The sequence below is a fragment of the Psammomys obesus genome, unplaced genomic scaffold, assembly GCF_907164565.1.
Source record: "Psammomys obesus unplaced genomic scaffold, mPsaObe1.curated_primary_1811, whole genome shotgun sequence".
Classification (NCBI taxonomy): domain Eukaryota; kingdom Metazoa; phylum Chordata; class Mammalia; order Rodentia; family Muridae; genus Psammomys; species Psammomys obesus.
In genome coordinates this window covers 8,011,851-8,035,266 of record NW_026592890.1, presented here as the reverse complement: position 1 = coordinate 8,035,266, position 23,416 = coordinate 8,011,851, and the positions used below count along the sequence as shown (strand labels likewise).

Sequence of the window (23,416 nt, the reverse complement as noted above, 5' to 3'; positions counted from 1 at the left end):
TGTTTCTCAAACCTGTATGTTCAAAACACACAGCCCAGAAGTCAGCGGGAAGAAAAGCTTTATGCTCACAATGTTGACTGCTTTAATTTATGTTTGGAAAAAAAAAAGAAAAGCTGGGTAGGGAGGTGTAGTCTTTTAGGTTCAGGACTGAAGCAGGAGGACTCCAGAGTTCAGGGCCAGCCTGGGTTACATAGTGAGTTCCAGGTCATCCTGGGCTATAAGGCAAAATTGTCTCATAAAAGAAAGGAAAAAGAGAAGAAAAGCTTATATATACAGAGACACAGCAATGAGGTAGTAATTCTGATAGCTTAGTGTGACTGCTACATGGACAGTTATATATTATGGTTAAAGAATGTTTGAATTGCTTAAACACAAGATTGTAACCATGTTTAAAAACAGAGTCTCCCCTGCAATGGGTTATTTAGTAAAGAGCAAAACATGATGTAGTAAAACCTAGAAGAAGAGAAGCCCAAATGTAGTGTGTTCCACGTAGATTTTGGTTCTCCATCTTAGAGCTTTACAGGTTTTCCTAGTAAGTGTGGATTACCATAATTATGGGGATAATTTCAAAACGTTCATGACTGCATGACTTGGTAAATGACTCACACAGATAGTACAAAATCCTTTGCTTTTACCAGCTCTATTTGTATTTTAATGAACAATTCTTTTAGAAAGGATGAGAGTGTCAGCTGTGAGCTCCTTCCATCCAGTCTCCCGGCCGGGGTTTAAGTAGCTCACTTGCTTTCATGTGTGTGGCGGTTGAGTACGTTTGATACAGGGCTTGGCGCCTTTGTGGCATTGCCATGAAGAGGCTCTTTACGCTACCTGTGCGGCGTGACGGGTTGGCGGACGGGCCTGTGGGTGTGTCTTCTGGTCTTCGGAAGCAGGCAGCGTGATGAAGCTCCTGCCCTGTGCGCACTGCAGCGGCAAAGGAACGGAGGGATCCATCTGTTCTTGCTGTCGCTTTCAGGTTCCCCCGGAATTCCGAGTGGTCAGCTTAGAAATTAGATTACATTAAATCATCTAGAAATTGAGACCCAATCCACATTTATCGAGGACCTGTGTGCCCGGTGAGAGACGGAAGCAGTGGGGGGTCGCTCCAGGCTGGGCGTATGACCCATAAACGGTCTAGTTCGTTGGATACCACACAGAGCCTCTGTAGACCTAGAGGTGATATGTGTGTAGAGCAGCCACTCAAGTCAGTTAAACATTTTTAAGTTACATTTGGTATGTGAATACGCTTCAGAGGAACACCATGTGGCATACGTAGAGGTCAGAGGACGCCTTGCAGAAGCGGTTTTTGCCTAGCACGTGGGTCCCCAGAAACAGGCTCAGGCTGTCTGGCTTGGTGTCAGGCTCCTTTACTGGTTACTCCACCTTTGGGGCTCAAAGCAGTGAATTTTGTCTGATTTGGTTTTACTGATTTTTTTTTTTTTAAAGTTAGCATACAAAATCATGCATTCCATCAGGATGTTTCATACATCTGTCTCAATGAAATTTCCAACTTAATGAATGAAACTCCAGAGGCGGACAACCTAATGAATGAATTGAACATATCAATGAATAAGTGAATGAATGTGTAACACATCCCCAGCTCCAACAGAAACTGGTACAACACCACCACTTCGGGAAATGTCTGTGTGGCTCCTGAACGGTAGGGGCTGGAGAAAAGACTGGGAATGTGAAGGCCCTGCTTCGTGCTTCGTCATTGCTACTGATATTAATGAAGCTTTTCGAGGAACAGCCAGTCCACAGTGACCCCAAAGCATCGTTCAGACCAGAGTGCTTTGATGCGCTTGTGGCTGTGTTTCAGAGCTATCTAGAAACAAGGGTACTGTAAGTCAACTTATTTCGGGCTCTCACAGCCAGCATTTCTGTCTCCAATAAATGATTCATGTCAGAGAAGCACCTAAGTGCATTTCTGTCCTGGTAAGACTCTCTTCACATCCATTATGCTTGAGTCTACTTGGGGAAATGGCCTGGGTTCATTTGACATCCCTGTATGAAAATCAAAGAAAAAAAATCTTTTTAAAAGGTAGTTATATTGATTTCCCCCCGACCCCGCTGTCCTTACCAGAAATTAAAGATTGGCAGTGGCAGTCTCTCTAAGAATTCAGGAGTCAAGGGCACCTCTTAACCAGGGACAAGAAGAGAGGAGTGCCCAGTTACTGCCATCTGAGATACAGAAGTAAAAGAAATGCCTATTCCTTCAAACTAGCCTTTCTCGGCAGAACATCCCCAGGTCACCCACTGAAGACAAGCCCCTGTGTCACTGTGGAGCCCTCACAGAACTTTCCTCAGAATCTTTGTCTGGGTATCCGCTGTTCTAGGTACTAATGCACGTTTACTTCTGCAAACCCCAACACGAGGTTTGGGGAGAGCACGTGCACAAGTGAACCTGTACGTCACTCTCTGAGCCATGAGACTAGGGCTGATAACAGGCATCTCAGTCTGCCCACAAAGCTGCTGCCCATCCTGGACCACCCTAGGGACATGGGGTGGTCATTATTTTCTGATGATGGTCAAGAGTCAAATTCACATGCCCTGACCCTAGGTGTTCACTCCTTCCTCTCTGCACAGATTTATCCACCATACGGAGCCCGTTTCTAGCCTCCCAGTGGCACGTGACAACCCATGTTAAGCCTCTTTCTTAATGGTTTCTGGGTCATTTTCACAAAGCTCACTGGTGTGCAGTGTTTCCCACCTGTGCAGCTTTCTTATTGATCTCTGACTGTGGCTTCTCTCACTCTGACAGAATTTATCTCTAACCCAGGATGTCCACAGGACTGGAAGTTGGGCCCATGTACAGATGGTTGACCCTCCTTGTAGGTTTCCAGAAATGCCATGTGGCCACAGATAGTTTTATCCTGTGTGACACGGCAAACCTAACAGAGCAGTTGGTCCCGATTGGTGGGTGGGACTGGCACCGTGGAAGGCAGCATGCAGTCCTGCCTGCTTTACAAGGTACAGAGAGGACTGGTTTGGCCACCTCTGGTGGCTGGGGTTGTCTCCTCTGGTGTCCACCTGCCTGTCCATCATAGAGCAGCAGGACATGTCTTTGCTTGGCCTTGCTGGAGTTCTGATGAAAAATCACAGAGAACCAAAAGGATTATGGTTAATGCCTTTCCCATAGTCATTAGAAATGGTGGTACTGGGCAAGAGACATGGCTCGGCATTTAAGAGCACTGGCTGCTCTTGCAGAAGACTCCGGTTCAAATCCCAGCACCCACATGGCCGCTCATAGCTGTCTGGAACTCCAGTTCCAAAAGCCTCTGAAGCCTTCTCTCTTCAGGCCTCTTTGGATATCAGACACACATGGCACACAGACATATATTCAGGCAAAATACCCGTACACATACAATAAAATAATCTTTAAAAATACTAAATGATAGATTCAAGGAAAATTCCAATAAAGTTTTGAATTTTGCCCTAAGTTCTAATTTGAGGACAAGCTGAGGAAAATTTTTACTAGGACAAACTGTTGACCAGAGACACAAGAGGAAAAATTAGTAAGAAATAGGCCCCAGAGCTGAGAATCCTTCAGCTGAAATGTTTGGGACTGCAAGAGTTTTGGATTTAAATTTTGTTTTTTGGACTTTAGAAGTAAGATGAGATGTCTCAGGAGTTGGACCCAAGTCTAAACTTGATCTTCTTGTGTGTCTCATGTTCTCTGCATACCTGAAGGTGATCTTAGACAATACAATCATAACTTTGTGTATGAAACAGTTTCCTGGAGAGATGCACCTTGTGTTTAGATTTTCAGAAGTCAAGTCATATGCAGAGCTGTAGAAAAGCAGAGATGAAGAAAGAGAGCAAGGCCGCCTACAGACAGAGGGCGAGGCTAGGGTGTGTCCTATGGTCGCACTGGGCCCTCTCTGTCACGAATGCTGAGGATTGTAACTCCATTACATTAACACAAGACCTGAGGCTGACCAGTGATTGGCTGTATGTTCAAGATCACAGTTAGCAGATGGGGCCCTCCACAGATGTGTCCATCTGCAGCTGTGTCGAGGACCATGTGGGAAGAATGGCAGTGGACCCCAGAAAGGCTGCAGGGCCAGCAGGGCTAGACCAGGAGGAATAAAGTGCTCTGTGTTCTGTGCCAAATGGTGATACCGTCTCCTTCATGCCTATCTCTCTAGCCCCAGCGATAGGATGGTCAGGCCATTTCCCCACGCTGGTGGCCCCGGTGGAAGGTGTGGCTACTTTTCCTGTTCCTCAGTCTCCTTCATGTTTCCACCATCACAGGCTTATAGCCTACTAAGGCCACTGCCACATGGTGGTTGTCATGACGACGAAGATCACAACAACATTCAGTTCAAGTTCAGCATTTGTGCTGTTCCTCTCCAGCGTATGAAATGTCTCATTTATTAACTGAAGTCTTGTCTCATGCAAAGCAGAAACAAGGAGATGGCCATCCACTTAGAAGGTGAATTTTCCTTTCTGCATTTTGGGCTTTGGTTTTATGTTATGAGAATTTATTAATTTTTCCAACCTTTTATGGACTCAACGTACTTAAAAAAAAAAATGAAATACACTGTCCAGGCTTGGGAGTTGACTCAGTGGGTAAAGAACCGGAGTCTGACACCTATATCAAAAGGTAGCCTATAACTGCTGAGCTTCAGGAGGATGAGGAAGGGGGAATCCCAGGGTCTTCTGGCCAGCCAGTTGAGCTAAGCGGGAGCTTCTGGGAGACCTTCAGAGGGAGACCTCTGACTTGGACCTCTGGCCTCCACACACCTCACATGTTTTATGCTTTCTATTGAGCATCTTTTAAAACAGCTGCTGGCAATGAAAGTGGCTCCCACAGGCTGGGTGTAAACATGTGGTCAGCACCCTCAAGCCCTTCGTGAGGTGGGGAAAGCAGGGTTGTGTTTGCAGACCATGAGCATCCTGCCTGAAAGAAGGGCATGGCTCAGGTGCTCTGGGAGCAGGTGGCAAAGGGAACCGAGTTCAAGAACTCACCAACATGCCACACCACCCTCAGACATGGAACCAATGATGGAAATCTGCAGTGGTCCTATGAGGCCTCTTGACTTACAGGGAGTGTTACAGTGATGAAAAGCATGAGGCCTGGTCCAAACTTGTCTCTGCATCTACCCTGCATCTAACCTTTGCACTTTAGCTGGGCTATGGGAATCTGTTCATATGCATTCACAGGATACCCCTCCCTTGGTGGGTTTGTGTGACAATGAGAGAGACCCAGAGAGAGAGAGAGAGAGAGAGAGAGAGAGAGAGAGAGAGACTCATTTGTTGTACCAATCTGACCCCACCAGCTCCTATTCAGAGCTGGAATGTTTCATTATGAGAGCTTTCATCTCATAGAAGTTGACCAGAGAATGTTTACATCTGTAGTGGCTCACAGATGTCATCATCCCTGCACAGCAAGGCTGAGACATGAAGATATTCTATACTTGAAGTCAGTCAGGGAGTATTTAGTGAGTTCTTGAACCGCAGCATGAGCCCTATCTTGAAAGGAAAAACAAAACAAAACAAAACAAACAAACAAAAAAACCAAAGGAAAGAAAGAAAAAAAGGAAGGAATGAAGGAAGGAAGAAAGAAAGGGTTTAGGTAGGTGGTAGTTAGCAGGTAGAGGTGATTGTTATACATATGTTATACATATGACCATTTAAAGAATTCATGTAAAGAATGGAGATTCACCCCCACAAACCTAGCCCCTAACCTACAAATTCATGGTTTCTCTCTCCTTATCCCCCTTTCTTTTTCTCCCCCCTCCCCCTTTCCCTCCTTCCCTTCTAGTCTTCCCTCCCCAACTTCTTCCTTTCCTCTCTCCCCGAATCCTCCCCATCCTGCCCCCACCATGTTTCCATAATAAAAAGAAAGGTAATCTTTCTGCCTCTATTTTTTTCTCCTGTTATTTATTTATGTTATTTATTCGTCTTTCTGAGTTTTCATTTCCTTGGATATAAAGCTCTGTATATTTGTTTTTTTCCTCTAAGCTACTCAGAACTATGAAATACAGATGTTTATTTTCTGTGTCTTATGTTTTCACCACCCCATAGTTAGATCCTGGAGAGGGATTAAGCGCTGTTCATTAGAGGACATAATGAAGTCCAGAGTGATTTATGGACTCCAGGGTTTGGCATTCTTAAATGGACATCATGTACCATACAGAGAACTTGGACAGAGTCCTATTCTATGAAATTTTAAAGTAAGCTAATTTTATATAAGCGTCTGCCAAACCATTAGACAATGATGGTATTTTAATTGAGGAATATTTTGGTTCAAGATGGTCCTGTGGACGGTTAAATTCAGTTTGGAACACTTTCTCTCTGGTTCTGTTTTGGGACTTAGGCCAACATCGCTGCAGAGACTCTAAAAACCTAAACTTAGCCTGTTAGGGCTCCGTGCTAAGTGGCTTGCTCGGGGTTGCACGCATTCCTTGCCATCTTTGTGAAGAATAGCGAAACTCATCCAGATGAAGTGCTTGCCGTCATCAGAATGTGCTATACCCCAAAACGACTTCACTCGCCCTCCCAGGATGACACGACTCCCCTTCCCATTGCCCCTAGCTGTCCTCTGCCCCACAGACCACAGATACTGGCCCAGAAACTGAATTTGTCAGCTGTCCCCTCTTTAGCTGCTACTGTCACTGCCAACCCCCAAAGCTGTGCGTGCTTTCATTTATCTAGTCTCTCCGGTCTTCTCGAGGACCTTCTCTGAAGGTGGGTGTTGGGGGAGGGTTTGGAAAGGATCTGGGAGCTTACCTTTGTTCCTTTCTTCCTGAGATGGTTTCCTCGGGCCGGGCTCCAGGCGGGCTGGCTTGCATGAGCATGGTGTGTCGGGGGTGAGTGTGCACATATGTGGGCTGTGAGGTGTGCGCGCACAGGTGTTGCATGTGAGTGTATGTATATGAGGTGCATTGTGTATCTATACAAAGATATCTGCTGTTAGTATTCTGGTAAGGCCTTCAGTGTTCTTTCTATATCTGATTTCAGAACTGTAGTTATGTATACTTCTGTATCCTTTCTCATTTAATATCATAGTGAAAATTGACCCTTTATGGATCACGAGTCGGTCTCACTGATCAAATGGTATGAAGAGGTGTAGGGTCCTACCATGTACTTAATTGCAAAAAAGACGAATGGGTTTGTACTCCCACGGAAGTCGTGAGTCCCACTGTGCCTCAGTTTCTTCAGAATGGAGCATTGTAGTTAAAAACAACCAGGCTTTGTTTGGAATGTGACCGTTGGTTTCTTTGTTTTCTCTGTGTGTGTTTTGTGCAGTGCTCTGGATTTGGAGACTAGATTCTCAGATGGTTTGCTGTTTAGGTTTTAATGCTGGTGCTAAGTTGGCATGGAAAGTTGAGCAATATATTTTATCTATCATCTATCTATCCATCCATCTATCTCTCTGTCTGTTTTTTGGTTTTTCAAGACAGGGTTTCTCTGTGTAACCCTGGCTGACCTAGAACTTGCTCAATAGACCATGCTGGCCTTGAACTCACAGAGAGCTTCCTGCTTCTGCCTTCCACATGCTGGGATTAAAGGCATGCACCATTATCACCCAGCCAAGTTCAGTGATTCTTAAGTTGATTTACTTAGAATATAGGAGGAGGCTTGGCCTCTCTACAGATGTGGCCTGGTTGGGTGATAACAACATGATCTTGGGCTATTGAGAACACAAATCCCACAATGTGCACTGGGTACCTTGGCACAAGGGTGAGAGTGGAAGGCACAATGGACCAATCCTGGCAGCTTAGACAAGTCCACTCCGTAAGTTTCACTCTGTGAAATCAGAATGGTACCATCTAGCCTAGGCAGTTATGAGGGTAAAGAGAATAACATATCTGAGATACTGGCTTGATGCCTACAACAAGGAAGTTTTCTCACTTCTCAGAATGTAAGCAGGCGAGTGGGGAGCAGCTAAGGTACAGTAGTGTAGTGTTCTGGGGGACTGTAGGTTATGGGTGCACTGTCTTCCTTCCTGTTTAGATGCTGGTGATACCTCCTCAGTGTGGCTCTAAGCATGTCATGGCACCGTTCTTCATGCTTTCTTTCTCATCTATGCTTCCTGGCAGGGACTTGGGATGGGAGATGATGTGCCTCAAAAACTCAAATGACAAAGCTGGTGAGATAGTCCAATGGATAAGAGCACTTGCTGTTCCCACAGAGGACCTGGGCTCAATTCCCAGCACAAACAAGGTGGCTCACAAGCATCTGCAACTCCTGTTCTGGAGACTTGGATGACCTCCTCTGGCCTCTTCAGGCACTGGGTGTGCATGTGTCCACATGCACACGCACACACAAAGAGAAAGAGAGAGAGAAAGAACACACATAAAAGAAAAATAAACATAATTTTGTAAAAGTCATATGACTTCATCACCTCCATGAGCTGCTAATCGTACATTAAAGTATAAACCAGCAGAAAGCACCAATTTATTGACTTCCTCAGGTAGCATGGATAACGTGGAGTTTATCGGCACTGAGCTACACAAGTACACACACACGCACACAGCCTTTATACTCTTGACATGATTTATGGATGTTAAAGCAGATGGTTCCATTTGCTGCTGGCCTACATTGATAGAAACGCAGGCAAATTCTACCAGGAGAGTCTGAACTGTACTTTCTCTCTCTCTCTTCTCATCTATCTATCTGTCCATATCTATCATCTATCATCTATGAATATATGTATGTATGTACCTACCTATCCATCCATCCACCTACCTACCTATCATCTATCTTTCTATCATCTATCTATCTATCTATCTATCTATCTATCTATCTATCTATCTATCTATCTATCTACCTGCCATCATCTATCATCTCTTCACAACTGTCTTATGCTGATTCACATATGGGAAAACTGATGGCTGAGCAGGTTAAGCCACTGTCACTATATTGAACACAATTGTCTTTATTTACAAAGTCAGAACTTAGCTACAGCTTCATAGTTACGTGTTGATCTCTACATCCCATGAGCTATTCTTGAATAGTCTCCGAAATAGCTCACAGTTTTATCATACCCTTGCCTCACATGACAATAGACTACCAAAGTGGCCTTGCTAGGGTAATTTTCTGCACAACATTCTAAGGACTTCCAAGCTGAAAGAAAAACAGGCAACGTATTTTAAAATGTTTTCTCTCTAGCTATTTTCTTCTCTGTTCAGATATTTATGTCATCTTTTCTCAACCTGGTGCAAAGTTGGCTAATGGCCATATTAGAAGAAAATTCTTAAAATACCTGGTCCTCATCTTTTCCCACCTGACACCGCTAAATAATTTAGCTTTCTCTCTCGTATGTGCCCTAAATCTAAAAATAAACCCAGGTACCTACTCTCACCTTGTCCTTCAGGTGAATCCCTGACTTATTTCACTTTTGTTTTACATTTAAGTTTGATAAACTCTGTATTAGCTTATTTTCCATGTCTATAGCCAAATACTAGAAGCTGGATTATGTGTCAAGAAAAGAGGTTTACTTAGTTTTCAGGTCTGGAAGTTCTAGTGTACGCTGTTTACTTCTCCTTGGCTTTTGGTTCTGGCCTTGCAGCAGCTAATCTCATGATGGCAGGAAATAGATCAAAGTCCAAAGTCAGGACAGGAGACCAGAGAGTGAGAAGTCTCCAGAGAACTCACCGGCTTCATGAGATCCGAGTTAATCTCTTCCAAGGGCAGTTCCCATGACCTTGCCACCTGCCACTAGACCCCATCTCTTAAAGGTTCTGCCACCTGAACGTCAGCACACCAAGGTCCAAGTGTCTAGAACATGAACCATTGTGGACAAATCTTATCCAGACTCTGGAAGTCAGCCTAAGTTCCACAGAGCCAAGCAAACAAACAAAACAAAACATTATCTTAAGAGTTTTGATTAACATGGAGTAGCCAAGGTTTATCACAGCTTCAAATCTAAGCTCTCAAGGAAACCCTTAAGTCTGTATATACCCTTGCACACGTAAGCACAAGTTTAAGAACATCTGTGGTGGTCAACAGCCCAACCAAAAAAAACCGAGGCCTCTCTGGATCCTCTTATGATTTGTCTACATATATGACGACCCTTCCATCACCGACACCATGTTAGACCCTTTTTCACACTCTGACGTTGAACAGGATAGTAAGGAAGGCAACATTTAATCTCCACAGATCACCTAGCAGCAGACATCCTTTTCTGAGTGTCCAGTCTGAAAGGCAAAAGATTTGTCAAATGTTCACAAATGTTAGACCCGGGAGCCCAAGGAAGAATTAAACTTGTGGCCAGGTTGTTTTGAAGCTATCTGTGGTTAGTTCAGGGACAGTGCCTAAGTTCCCAGAGTGTTCAGCATTAAACTGCCAGTGTCACCAGGCTGTAGGCAATGTAAGGCGCCCCTGTGCACAAGGCTACCAAAGCCAAGTTTAAGAAGAGCAAGCTGCCAGCTCCGTGCTGTAGTTACACACAGACACACAGAGACTGGGCACATTGAAACTACAGAGGGAGTTTTACAGGCTGGAACTGCCTTATTCCTCGCTCTGAAAAATGGCTCAGTTGGTAGCATGCTGAAAGCCCCAGGTTCAATCCCCAGAACTGCATATGTCTGGTGGCATATACCCATAATCTCAGCATTCAGGGGATGGAAATAGGAGGATCAGATGTTCAAGGTCATCATTCTTGGCCACACAGTAAGTTTAAGGCCAGCCTGGGGTACATGAGACCCTGCCTGAAAACAAAAGCCCCACGGGAGTCTAGGATAAGCCAACAGATTTGAATTTACACAGATCAGCCATTATTTATTTACTTATTTATTGCATTATAACAAATTATAATTCTAACCTCTGCCAGCTGTGAGGAAGTTTGTCCCAAAGTTTGCTGCTTTCCTCGGTAGTCTTCAGTTATCTTGGCTCCCAGGAGAAGGGAGCCTGCCTCCACCCTTTTTCCAAAGCCCTCTGCTGAACTATGAGGTCATTTCATTCTTTGTTCCAGATCAGGAGACTGGTTAGTGACACCGTGAGTCTGGCCTGTCTGTAGGCAGAGTTTCTTTCTGATTTAACAATGCTTAAGGGGTGGGTGTGCATATCTGGGGTATTTCAGGGTAGTTTTCTGGCCTTCATACTCTCATTCACTGATAATTTGAAGACTTCAGCCATTGACAACTCCCTTTATTAAGTCCTTTCACAAACAACAAATATATATTATATGTTACAAATATGATATATTCATGATATATAAATATTATGTCATGTCACTCAAGGTAAGCTTGAGTTCAGGGAAGCAGTGAGGAGTGTTGAGTTGAGGTTAGTAGGTCAGCAAGCGGAGGAGGATGGGGAAGGACTGGGTGAGGCTATGAGGCCTGAGGAGAAGGTCCCGAGCAGGGGCTGCTCAGTGTGGGTCTGAGAATCTATGCTACCTTGGCCGCTGTTTGAATGACAACTTGGATGACTTTGGTTCAGTTGCTTCACTTTTCCAGGCCTGGTTCCTTACCTGTTTGTTATAAAGGGGCCAATCCCAGAGGCAGCTGGAAGGATTAAGGGAAGATTATTTTAACAGGGCCTAGACTGTGCCCAACAGGAAGTAAGACCGACTGTATTGATGCCTACGAAATAAAATTTAGTCACCTTTAACCCCTGTACATATTCTTCTTTCTAAGTGTGTTCTCTCTAGCATAGAGCACACCATGATTTCACTAATGTACAGCTTTCGTGTGTTTCAGACGCTTTCCTGAGCCCCGGATCTTTCTCCCTTCTGGAAGTATTCCACCACGAATATTTACCAATTTTGAGACTCCCCTACATCATGGACCTCATCGGGCTGCTGAAGTCCCAGTTTCTGTGTCACCTGGTCTTCTGCTACGTGTTCATCGCCTCGGGGCTCATCGTCAATGCCATCCAGCTGTGCACGCTGGTCATCTGGCCTATCAACAAGCAGCTGTTCCGCAAGATCAACGGCAGACTCTGCTACTGCATCTCCAGCCGTAAGATCCGCTTGCTTCTTTCCCACAGTGCGGGGCTCCGTCTCTGGCCCCTCCACACACATTTGCTAGGCTGCCATGCCGAGCTGTCACCGTGGGCCGCTGGGTCTTACTCTTGTTTGCTTTAGTTTTGAAATGTCCATTTTGTCCCCACTCAACAGAAAATTATCCTGCCAGTGAGAAATGCCAATAGCACAAAGCTGAGTAGCCATGAAGGGTGAACTGGGAACAGTAAATATGTCTCCCATAGCTGCTTCTCCCACTATCGTTCTGCTTGGTTTTCCTGATGGTCTAAGGCTGGTGTATATCCCCAAGAGCAGTGGGCTCTGTCTGGGTCTGTGGATGGATGTATATAATTCACGCAGTTTTGTTTGATTTGGTTTGCAGTACTGGGAGTCAAGCATACACACATCTTTAAACACTGATGTTGCTTTCTTGTTTTTTTTCTTTCTTATTTTGTGATCATCATAGACATACATGGAATTGAAAGAGACAAAACAAAGAAGTCCCAAATTCCCTACAGGGTTATGTAAAGGGAAAAAGGATGGGCTTGGCTCAATGCCCAAGTACCCTGTATAGTTTCCATTAACTGCATGGTAGTTGTATTTGTCAGGGTTATATGTATACATCTCTCTCTCATATATATATGTTATCCAAGGTAACCTTGAGTTCAGGGAAGTCCAGCAGCAAGGAGTGGTGAGTTGAGGTCAGTAGAAGACCAAATATATATACAAAATATATATATATATTATGTATATATATATATATAATATATACATAATATATTATATACATATGTATGACTTATTAGAATGGCTTACAGTTTGTGGTCTAACTATTCCAATAATGCCTGTGTCTCTATTCAAGAATCTAATAGTTCAGTCCATGAGGCTGGCTGTCTCAGCTGGTCTTCAGTATATGACAGATTTCCGAAGAAACAGGCTCTAATGCCAGCGAAGACGTGCCTCAGCAGCAGGGTGGATGAACTTGCCAGTGAGAGTGAGGGCCAACAACAGGCAAAGAGCAAAAGCCTTCCTCTCCCATGTCCTGGGCAGCCTCGAGAAGGTGTGGTCCATCCAGGGTTAGGGTGGGTCTTCCTATCTCAAAAATCTGGATTTAACATGGGTCTTTCTATCTCAAAGATCCAAATAGCTAAAAATTTCTCACAGGTGTGTCAGCTGCTTGGGTTTTTAGTTAATTCTGGGTGTAGTCCAGGTGACAGCCACGATTTAGCCCTATTACAGTAAATCACTGGAGTTCAGTGTTCTAGCCTGGAAACTGATGACCTATCAAACCCGTTCATCTTGCTTCACTTGTGTGTGTGTATGTCCATATGTGTGCATACACTTGTATGTGTGTGTGCATGTGTGTGTGTGTTTATGCTAAGTTGTTTGGCCAGCACTTCCACAATCAAGGCATCAATGGGTTGCCACATCTTGTGTGAGCTTTGTTTTGATAAATGCCAAGCTTATAATTATTCCCTAAACTAGAAAAATACTCTGTTTCATTATCAGTTACACATATGGCTGCCAGGATATTCAAACTATAGCTTCTTTCATCCAAACTAAGCAATGAAAATATCTTTCTAACTTATATTGTGGTCAAGCAACAAACATATCCTCTTTCTGAAACAAAGAGCATGGAAGTTAAGCGTGCTGTTTAAAACAGTAAGTTCTCTTCTGATTTTTTTGTTTTGTTTTAATTTTCAAGACATGTATAGTTCACACTAGCTTTGAACTTAGCAAGCGTCCCTCCCTGGCTCTCGAATGCTGGGATTCCAGCCATGTGTTACCGTGCCCAGCTTTATATTTTCAACTTTATTATTTTTCAGTGTGTGTGTGTGTGTGTGTGTGTGTGTGTGTGTGTGTGTGTGTGTCTACTCCTTTGGTCTGGGAACATTTCAGATCCTCTCTACACACCAAACAGTCACACAACACACAATCTTCGTGCTTATCCTGCTGTGCTGTCAAACACTGGCCACTGCTCTGCCTCTACAGACACACCCATGTGCGGAAGCTTTTCACTCGGCACAGTGCCGTTGCCAAATTCTCCCTTTGATGTGTATGTTCTTCACCTGGAGACTCATGTCGCACAACTTCTCCTCTCTGCTTTCTTCTACGAGGTTTATAGTCTCTGCTCTCACGTTTAAGCCACCGCTCTGAGCCGATTTCTCACACGGGGAGAAATGTGCCAGTTTCACTTTCCTGCAGTTTTCTCAACACCACATATCTGGGAGCCTGTTTCTCTGACGTCTGCCTTTGTTGCCTGTCACTGGCTGTAAATAAGTTCTTATTCTCGGGTTCTCTACTCTGTTCTCTTGGTGTGTAGGTCTATGTTACGACAGTACCATATGGCTTTCGTTCCAGTGGCTTCGTAGAGTTGTTTATACCTCAGGCTGGGTTCCTTTGTTCACAATTGCTTTGGCTACCGAGAGTCTCTTGTGGTTCCATATCAATTTTAACAGTGGGTTTTTGTTTGTTTTCTATTTCTAAGAATGGCAGTGGCATTTGTTAGGGATTATATTAAGTCTGTAGATTCCATTTGTGAGGTATGGAGATTTTAGCAATATATTTTTTTTTCAGGAACAATATAATGCCTGTCTTTGTGTGTGCACTCAAGTGTGTGTGTGTGTGTGTGTGTGTGTGTGTGTGTGTCTGTCCCATCCCCCCCCCTTTTTTTTTTTTTTTTTGAGACGGAATTTTTCTGTGAAATCTTGGCTGTCCTAGATTCGCTTTGTGGAACAGCCTGGTGTCAAACAGAGTTTGCCTGCCTCTGTCTCCCTGAGTGCTGGGGTAAAAAGGCGAATGCTACTGTGCCAGGCTCCTATCCACTCTTTAAGGGTTATTTTCTTTGTGGTAGTGGAATGAAAGTTTCAGGCATGCCACATAAACTCTGTGCCACTGAGCTGCGCCCTCAGTACCTGCCCTCCTTCAGTTTCTTTTTATCAGTGTTTTGTGGGTTTCATTGTAGAGATCACAAAATTCCTTGGTTGTTTGTTCTGAAGTACTTGATGACTTTTGGCTCTTTTGAATGATATCTCTCCCAGCACTTTCGCTACTGATGTAAAATGCTGCCGATTTTTGTGTGCTGATTTCGATCTTACAACCTTATTGAATTTCTTTATCAGTCTAATGGGGTGTTTTGTTTGCTTTTGGTGGAGCCTTTAGTTTTTCTCTAAAATCATAATATCTAATATCATGTCATAAAAATCATAACATCTAAAAATCACATTGTCTGTGACCAGGGATAACTAGCCCCCCCCCCTTTCTAGCCCTTTACCCCTTATCTTGATGCCCCAGGTAAGATTTCTAATACCCAGTTGAAGCCGTGAATGTAGACTGTTACTGTTCTTGACCTAGAGGATAGAACTTCAGCCTTAAATAAGTTGTTGGCTGTGGGTTATTTGTTTTGCTGAGGAATATTCCTGTTATGTATAATTGGTTTGGAGGTAGTATAATAACAAAATGATATTGGATTTTACCAAATGCTTTTTTTGTACCTGTTTGAGATGACCATAAGTTATTTTGACTTTCATTCTATCAATGTGACATATTATGTTTATAGATTTACGTATGTTAAACCATTCTGCATTTCTGAGGTAAATCTCATTTGAGCAAGAAACATAATTTTTTGGATCTTATACTGATTTTTTTTTTTGTTGGGTATTATTGTTATCAAGAATTTTCATGGGAGATATTGGTCTGTTGTTTTTCTCTTTCTTCATTTCTGTCTTTTGGGTTCCCCCCCCCCCCTTTCTGTTTCTTTCTTTCCTTCTTTCCTGTAGTATCTAATGTCATTGTCTGGCTTGGTATTGCAATATTTTGGCCTGAAAGAATAAGTTTGGAAGGATTCCTTCTATTTCTGTTGCCCCCCCCACACCTTTGTAATCTGAGGAAAAAAAAAAAGTTAGTTCTTTAAATGCTTGCTTGGTAAATTTCCACAGTGAAGCATTTGGGCCCAAGTTTTTTTTTTTTTTCCCCTCCGGAGACTTTGTGTCACTGGTATTCTCTTGAAATTCATTGTGCTTTTTCAGATTTTCCATGTTCTTATGGTTCACTCTTGGTAGGTTACATGCACCAGAAATTCAGCATTTCTTCTTGGTCATTCTAGTTGTTGGATCTAGTTCTTCCTAACAGTCTCTAATGACCTTTTGTATCAGTGACATTGATTTTTTTCCTTCCTGCTTTTAATTATTTTGGTCTTTTCTCTGTTTTGCTCAGTTAGTGTAGCTAAACATTGTTTTGTTTTGTAAAACAAAAAACAAACCCAGTTTTGTTTCAGTAATTTTTCATATCTATATTGTGTTATTTTTTCTTTGATCTTTGTTACATCTCTTCTGCTAAGTTTTGTTCTTGTTTTTGTAGCTACTTGATTTGCATCATTGAGTTGTTTATCTGAAGTTTTTCTCAATTTTTGATACAGATGCTAAGATTTCTCTCTCTCTTTTTTTTTTAAAGAGAACCTTTATTATTTTTTTAACTTTTTTATTTTCTTGTATGTGCACTTGTGTTTTGCCTGCATGTATGTCTGTGTGAGGGTTGGCAGATCTTGAAGGTAAAGACAGTGGGTGCTGGGAATTGAACCCAAGTCCTTTGGATGAGCAGTCAGTGCTCTTAACTGCTGAGCCAACTCTCCAGCCCCAAGTTTTCTCTCTTAGTTCAGCTTTTGATTTATCTCAGAGGGTTTAGTATTTCCATTTTTATTTCTTTCAAGCAACTTAAAATTTTCTTTTTGGTTTCTTGATTGACCTATTGCTTGTTTAAGGGTATGCTTTAAAAAAGTGTTTATTTATTATTATCGGTTGATTGGGTGTGCCCAGCTATGGTGGATGTTTTTGGTGTCACAGCTGTCCCAAAGGATTTCTTCTTTTTTTGTCTAACTGGGTTATATTAGAAGATCTTTTTAGGAAAACAAATTATTCTACTTGGTCTTGTCTGCTCTCTACTATTTTTTTTCATTTGCTTCTTTTGCTAATTTTGCTTGCTTGTTTGCTTTTTTTGTTTTGCTTGTTTGACTGAATTCCTCGATGCCAAAGTTTAGAAGATCCCAACCCCTCCTGAAATTGTCATTCAGATTACAAGTTGTGATTCTTATTTCATGTGTTGTCTGTGTTCTCTTGTACTTCATTGAGTTTCTTTGTAACTTTTTTTTTTTTTAATTCTTTTTAGACAGCTCAGCACTTTTTCTTTCTGATCTACTGGAAGAAGAGTTGCCATGTTTCTTGTGAGGCATCATGGGCTATCTTGTTTTTCCTGTCTCTACGTTGCCGTTTGCACATCTGGTAGATCAGTTACCTGTGCCACCTTTGCAGGATGGCTTCCATAGTGAAAGACTCTCTTGCAGCTATGTGTCTGGGATGTAGTTCAAGTAGGCTATGTTGGCCTTGTTTTGAGGTTGGCACAGTAGTTGCTTATGTAGCTTCATCATGTAATCAATGTTGCAATGTGGGTGAGTGACATAGGACCAAGGGGCTTTGTGGAATTTCTCTAGGGTGCAGTGTGTAAATGGAACAGGTTCACTGACTACCCTGGCTGTAGTGTTGCTTAGCATTGCGGTCAGTAAACACATGTAGGTAGTGTGTCGCTATCGGAGTTGGGAGGGTGTGTACATTTTAGCGTGTGAGGACTACACTAATGACCGATGGTTTCTTGTCTTTGTCTGAGCTGTGAAGATGTCTCTGCAGAACCTTTGAGAGGGGGTAGGGGTGTATGTGGAGGGATTGGCAGCCTGCTCAGAGAGGGCTTCCTAGCTGCTTCCTGGCATCTAGGTCAGACAAGAAGCCCAGGGAAGGCTAGATAACTTCTAGGCAATGGGACAGTACGTGGCACGTCTTGGCTATACTCCCAGGACACATGGTAGTAAATCTGGCGGGCTTTTCCTGGCAGGCTGACTAGCTGTCTACAGGCTTCAAAGCTGGAGGAGTAGGACCACCTGTCTGCTCCCGAGGTGTGTCCGTGGGCTGAGCCGCTTAGGAGTCATCTCCGTTGCTTCCTGTGGGGAACTGTGTGGGCAGACACAAGCACCTGTCTGCTTCCCAGGGGGCCCTGTGGCCTGAGCCACTCAGAACAGCAGCAGGCCGCTTCCTGTGGTGTGAGAGTGTAGCAGGGCCATCTGGCTGGTTAAAGGGTCAAGATGAAATAAGTAGTTGCTGGAGACAGATGCCTGGTGGCTTCATGGGACCCCTGCTGGGCAGGTCTCAAGGTGGCGTTTTGCAGCATGAATCTGGGTCGAGGGGCATGATGTCTGGCTGGCCATCCTGTAGAGCTGTGCAGCAGTGTGGCCGCTGAGCAGTTGCCGCACAGGGTACAGGGCCTGCAAAGGCTGTATGCCCCTCTCTGTCTTGAGGCTGCTTCCCAAATGAGTAAAGTCCCTCTCGCTTTAGGGATAATCTCTTGGATATATGAAAGAAGGGTGTCATGGGACTCAGAACCTTTATAAGAGAATTGTGTGTTCCCGTTCTTTGCTCTCCTATTTACCCACAGGACTCTGGTTCTGCCTGAAACACTTCAGTGGGAACAGCTATTTGTTCTTTGTCTCCCTCCTTTTGCTGTAGAGAGAATCACTTCCAGCACTTCTGCTCAGCCATCCTGCCATCCCACCATCCTCTACCTGCTTTACTTTGTAAATTTCAAAAATACTTATGAGGGGAAAAAAAATGTGACTTCAACATCCTTATTCCTTTACTGACTCAGAATTTTCAGATACTTCTGATGTTATTTCTGATGTTTGATGTTTGTATGAGAGGGATATGGCGAGAATGTTCACTAAAGACTAGAACTTAAGACTAGAACTCTTGAATCCATTGTCTATGGTTTATTGGAATCAAACACCCATTTAGTCCAGGATTACAGAGTGTGCCTCCCAATGTCATCTGCTTCGCTTTGCTGTGGTTCGAGTACAGAGGCATCGATGGTGGGATAGAAAAAGCAAATACTTGTCAGAGCTAGGCACAGAAAGCAGGAAGTGGGACCATAGCTGTGTGAAGAGGGAAGGGTTTGCATAATTAAGGAAGAGAAGACAGCTGACTGAGGTGAACATTACATTTTTTTAAAATGCTTTTCCACACCACAGCAGGGGGAGAGCTATCTATATAAAAGCAGGTTTAGCGAACAGTGCTGGTTGTACTTTTTTTATTTTTAAATCCCATCTAGTGGACTTGCCTGTTCCTCATGCTATTCCAAAATCTGTCAGCTTGAAATCTGAGATCATATCTGTTTGCACTGCCACAAGCCCTATCCAAATTTCAAACAGATCGCAAGGGGTCAGGTTTTCATTTGGAGTTAGGTCGGCAATGAGGTTCAGGCATGGCGAACCTGAAAAGTGGGATGGCGGTGTCTTGCTAGTGGAAATATTTGGAGGGTACTTTTCACCTACTTGTTTCTGGTGGAAATTAAAAGGAATAACAATTTTAAAAAAGAAAGATGAACTGTTTTATTATTATAAATAAATTAAAACATTCAGAACAAATTTCAGAGCAAACTCCAGAATTAACTATTTGAGATAATTGGCATTTCAGAGCTGAGTGAAGCGAAGGGTGAGCAGCTTCCCTATACCAAAAGACTTGCTGTCTTGGTATGTCCCACAGGCTGTGTCCCCATTTCTCTGAGGATACTGCTCCTGGTCAAGCAGTATAGAGTCATTTCTGCAGTGGTGAGAATAGAGAGGGGATGAGCTTTCTGAGCAGCCAGCATGGTTCCTAGGGAAAGACTGTGGTAGCCAGGGTGTGTGTGATCCATGCTGAGCATGGCTCATGGCTTCCATGTGGTGCATCTGATTAGGAATTGTTCCTGGCCCCATCTCCACAGCGCCCCCATGTCTGGTATCCCAGCAAGTGTAAGGGAGCAAAGCCAGTTTTTTATTAGTTAGTTTGTTTGTTTTTAATTCACTTTACATCCTGGTTGTGGCCCCTCCCCTCCCCATTCCTCAGAAAAGGGGAGCTTCCCACTTCCCATCCACCCTGGCTCATCAAATCGCATCAGGACTGAGTGTATCCCCTTCTCCTGTGCCTGGCAAGGCAGTCAGTCCCACAGGGGCAAGTGTCACATGCAGTCCCTGCTTCCCTTACAGAGGATCCACATGAAGCCTAAGCTGACCATCAGCCACATATATGTAGAGGACTTAGGTCCAGTTCATGTGTGGTCCTTGGTTGGTGCTTCAGTCTCAGCAAACTCCTCTGAGACCTGGTTAGTTGGCTCTGTTGGTCTTCTTGTGGCGCTCCTGTCATCTCCAGGTCTGTTTCTCTTTCCTCTCACTTTTCCATAATGCTTGGCTGTGAGTCTCAGCATCTGTTTTGAGGCACTGCTGGGTAGAGTCTCTTGGAGGACAACTCTGGCAGGCTCCTGTCCGCAAGCTTAGCAGTGTCATTCATAGTGTCAGCGGTTGGCACTCTCCCACAGGATGGGTCTTTGGTTGGGCTAGACAGTCCCTCAGTCTCTGCTCTGTCTGCTCTGTGTTTATCCCTGCACACCCAGAGCCAGGTTTTAACCCATCTGCACCACGTTGGTTTGACCCACGTTGCCATATTCTCTCCAAGTTAAGATCAAAACCTGTTCTTGGGGTTTAATGGTTTCTTCTGGCCTATGGATCACTCTGAGCAGTGTCCGTCATTTGCAGCTGATCCTCAAAGAGAAAGAATGAATTGTTTCCTGGAGTTACACCCTGGTCACATTTCACTAACAAAGCTTTGTCATCTTCCTTTCTTCTGTTAAGTATTTGAGCTCCTTTGTTGTCACAGTGGGTCCAGGGCAGCATGCTGCTCTGAGGAAGCTCACATACCAAAGAACACAATGGCATCAGAGACAGTTAGAACACAGTGCGGACACTACTCAGCAGCAGGTCGCAGGGGGACAGAGAATGCTGCTCCAGTGGCCAGAGCCAAGCGAGTAATTGCCTTGGGAGTGGGGCTGGTAGCTAAGGGATGCTCTGCCTTACTTTTCCTTGATTGCTTCACTATGTAGATAGAAAACCTAAATCAAGACCAACGCCGTTGCCCCCTGTATTAGGGTGTCAGATCCCCTGGAACTGGAGTTGTGAGCCCCCATATGGGTGGTGGGGATTGAACCTGGGTCCTTTGGAAGAGCCTCTAGTGCTCTTCACTGCTGAGCCATCTCTCTGGTCCCCATGGGACCTGGTCTTTTTAATCTCTAGGGAAAGGAGGCTGAGATAGGCTAGTCTGAGATTTTATTGTCATTTTTTTTTCTTCCTGACACTAGACAACAAAACCAGAAAACTTAGCAGTCTATTAATGTCGTGGGGCAGAGGAGCAAGCCCCAGATATCACTTAAAGGCCTTGCCTGGGTCCTGATGGAGACAGGCATTTCTCCTGCCTCACAAGTAATGAACACATATGGTGTATCTGAGGGAGGTGTAGCAGGCCCTTGAGAAGCTGCCTTCTTCCTGTCTGAAAGAGGTGGTCAGTGCTTGGTGCCTTGTCAACGGCAGCATTAGTAAGGGCTGTCTGTACAGACAGAGGGAAAGGTTCCTCTGATGTCTAAAGACACTGGGCCAGTTTTTAGTATTGATGTATGTGTGAGGATGTGGGATGGGGTCATCCGAAATAGATGACCTTAGGAACTAGGAGTCAGTTCTTGTCCTCCTGAGGTAAGTAGGTTTTTTCACCTAGCCCAAGCCCCAACTGCAGTTTTGTTTTGTTTGTTTTTAAGATTTATTTAGCTATTTAATATTTATACAGTATTCTGCCTGCAGGCCAGAAGAGGGCACCAGATCTTATTATAGATGGTTGTAAGCCACCATGTGGTTGCTGGGAATTGAACTAAAGCCCTTTGGAAGAAGAGCCAATGCTCTTAACCTCTGAGCCATCTCTCCAGCCCGCCAAGTGCAGTTTTGAAAGCAATCCCATCTTTAGGCTGGGTGGAGCCTGGTGACCTGTGCCCTCCCTGAGGATGGCTCCCAGGTCATGCTCATCTTTATGGTGAGGAGTCAGTGGGAACTTCTGGAGGCATCACAGGATGGGGAATCTGGACGAGAAGCAGCCTTGGCCAATGCATCAAAATATGGGGGGACGAGCTCAGTTCCTGTACCCCCGGAGACAGCTGTGGTGGCTGCTGTTTCTAGCTGTTCTGTTTTTTTCCCCCTCCTCACTTCCGAAGCATAGCCATGTACAGCCCTCCCACCCCAAGACCAGCAGGCCTTCCGTGTTCTGCCATGTTGGAAAGTATGTCCGGGTGTGGCTGCCGAGGTCCTGCTCAGTAGACCCTATGCGCTTCCTCTTCCTTGCTGACTAATGGCCCCTTGTGTGTTACATTGAACACAGCAAACTGCAAAGTAAAACTTTTTTAAAGCAAGGTTTTCACTTCCCGCTTCATCTAGGAAACTTTTGTCAGCAAGGGTGTGCAGGCTCATGGTCTGTGTTCCAGGGCCATGCAGGTAGACACAGGACCAGGATGATGTGGTGGTTGAAAGTCCTGTGCTTCATCCATGTTGCTGATGTGTGAATTCTGGGCATGCCTAGTGCTCACAAAACTAATGCAGATCCCAGCACCCTCCTGCTTCCCTGATCTGGGGAAGTGGGAGTCAACTAAAGGTGGTCGCTTCCTCAAGCTTGTCGCCTGAGCCAGGCTAAGTGTCACCAGAAAAACAGTAGCCCTATGAGGCCAGGCCCGTGCCCGTCCCTTGCGTAAGCAGACAATAGTGTTGCTGAAGGGAGGCTCAGGCGCTAGAAGTGTGTGGGGTTAATGACAAAGGGATCATCCAGACACCAGCTTAGTTGGAAGCAAGGGAGACCTGGGAACAAGCAGCAATGGTCAGTGTGGAGAGATGAGAGGGCCACATGGGAGAGGAGAGGAGGACTGGAGCATCTGCTTGCTCTATCCTCAGGATTCTAGACTTGCTTTCCAGAGACTCAGCTGGAGCCCTACCACCTGTGGAGTCCTGAGCAGCATATACAGAGGCTGGAGATAGACTTACCTGGGTCCCAGAGAGGGCAGACCTGTGAGAGGGAAGCTCTGGAGAGGCCTACAGGGAACTAGAGAAAGGAGTCTGTGCTGAACTCCAAGAGAAAGAGCTAGGGAGAAGCCACATTGGCGGACACCTCCAGGAATGAATGGACACCCTGTTCCCTGTTGCAACCCGGCTGTGCACCACGTCAGGCAGCCAGGCTCAGTTAAGGTCTGCTTAGGGCTTCAAGCCTAACCCCTTTCCCTAGACACTGTTGTCTGGACTGCCATGTGATCCATGGCGGCCAGCTGAACATGTGGAATGTGTTATCTGCACTCAGAATAGGCCGTAGGAAAGTGTTTCTCAACCTTCCTAATGCTACGAACCTGTAAATACAGTTCCTCATCTTGCGGAGACCCCCAACCATAAGATTATTTTCGTTGCTACTTCAACTGTAATTTTGATACTGTTATGAATTATATTGTAAATATATATGTCTTCCAGCTGTTTGACCCCCCTCCAAAGGGGTCACAACCCACATGCTGAGAAACCCTGCCCTAGGACAAAGCACTCCTGTGTCAGAGAGTGTTCTCATAGTCAGGGCCCCTGAGGCCAAA

At 44.5% G+C, this 23,416-nt stretch overlaps 1 protein-coding gene across 2 annotated transcripts in view; it reads left to right on the top strand.

Moving 5' to 3' along the window:
* The window catches only part of Agpat4 (1-acylglycerol-3-phosphate O-acyltransferase 4), a 96,904-nt gene that overhangs the window by 17,584 nt on the left and 55,904 nt on the right, over positions 1-23,416 (top strand). For both annotated transcript variants that reach the window (XM_055615989.1, XM_055615988.1), the window contains exon 2: positions 11,646-11,906. In XM_055615989.1, the coding sequence (XP_055471964.1) occupies positions 11,729-11,906 (178 nt within the window). In that variant the 5' untranslated portion in view covers positions 11,646-11,728. The remainder of the gene's footprint in view (positions 1-11,645; positions 11,907-23,416) is intronic.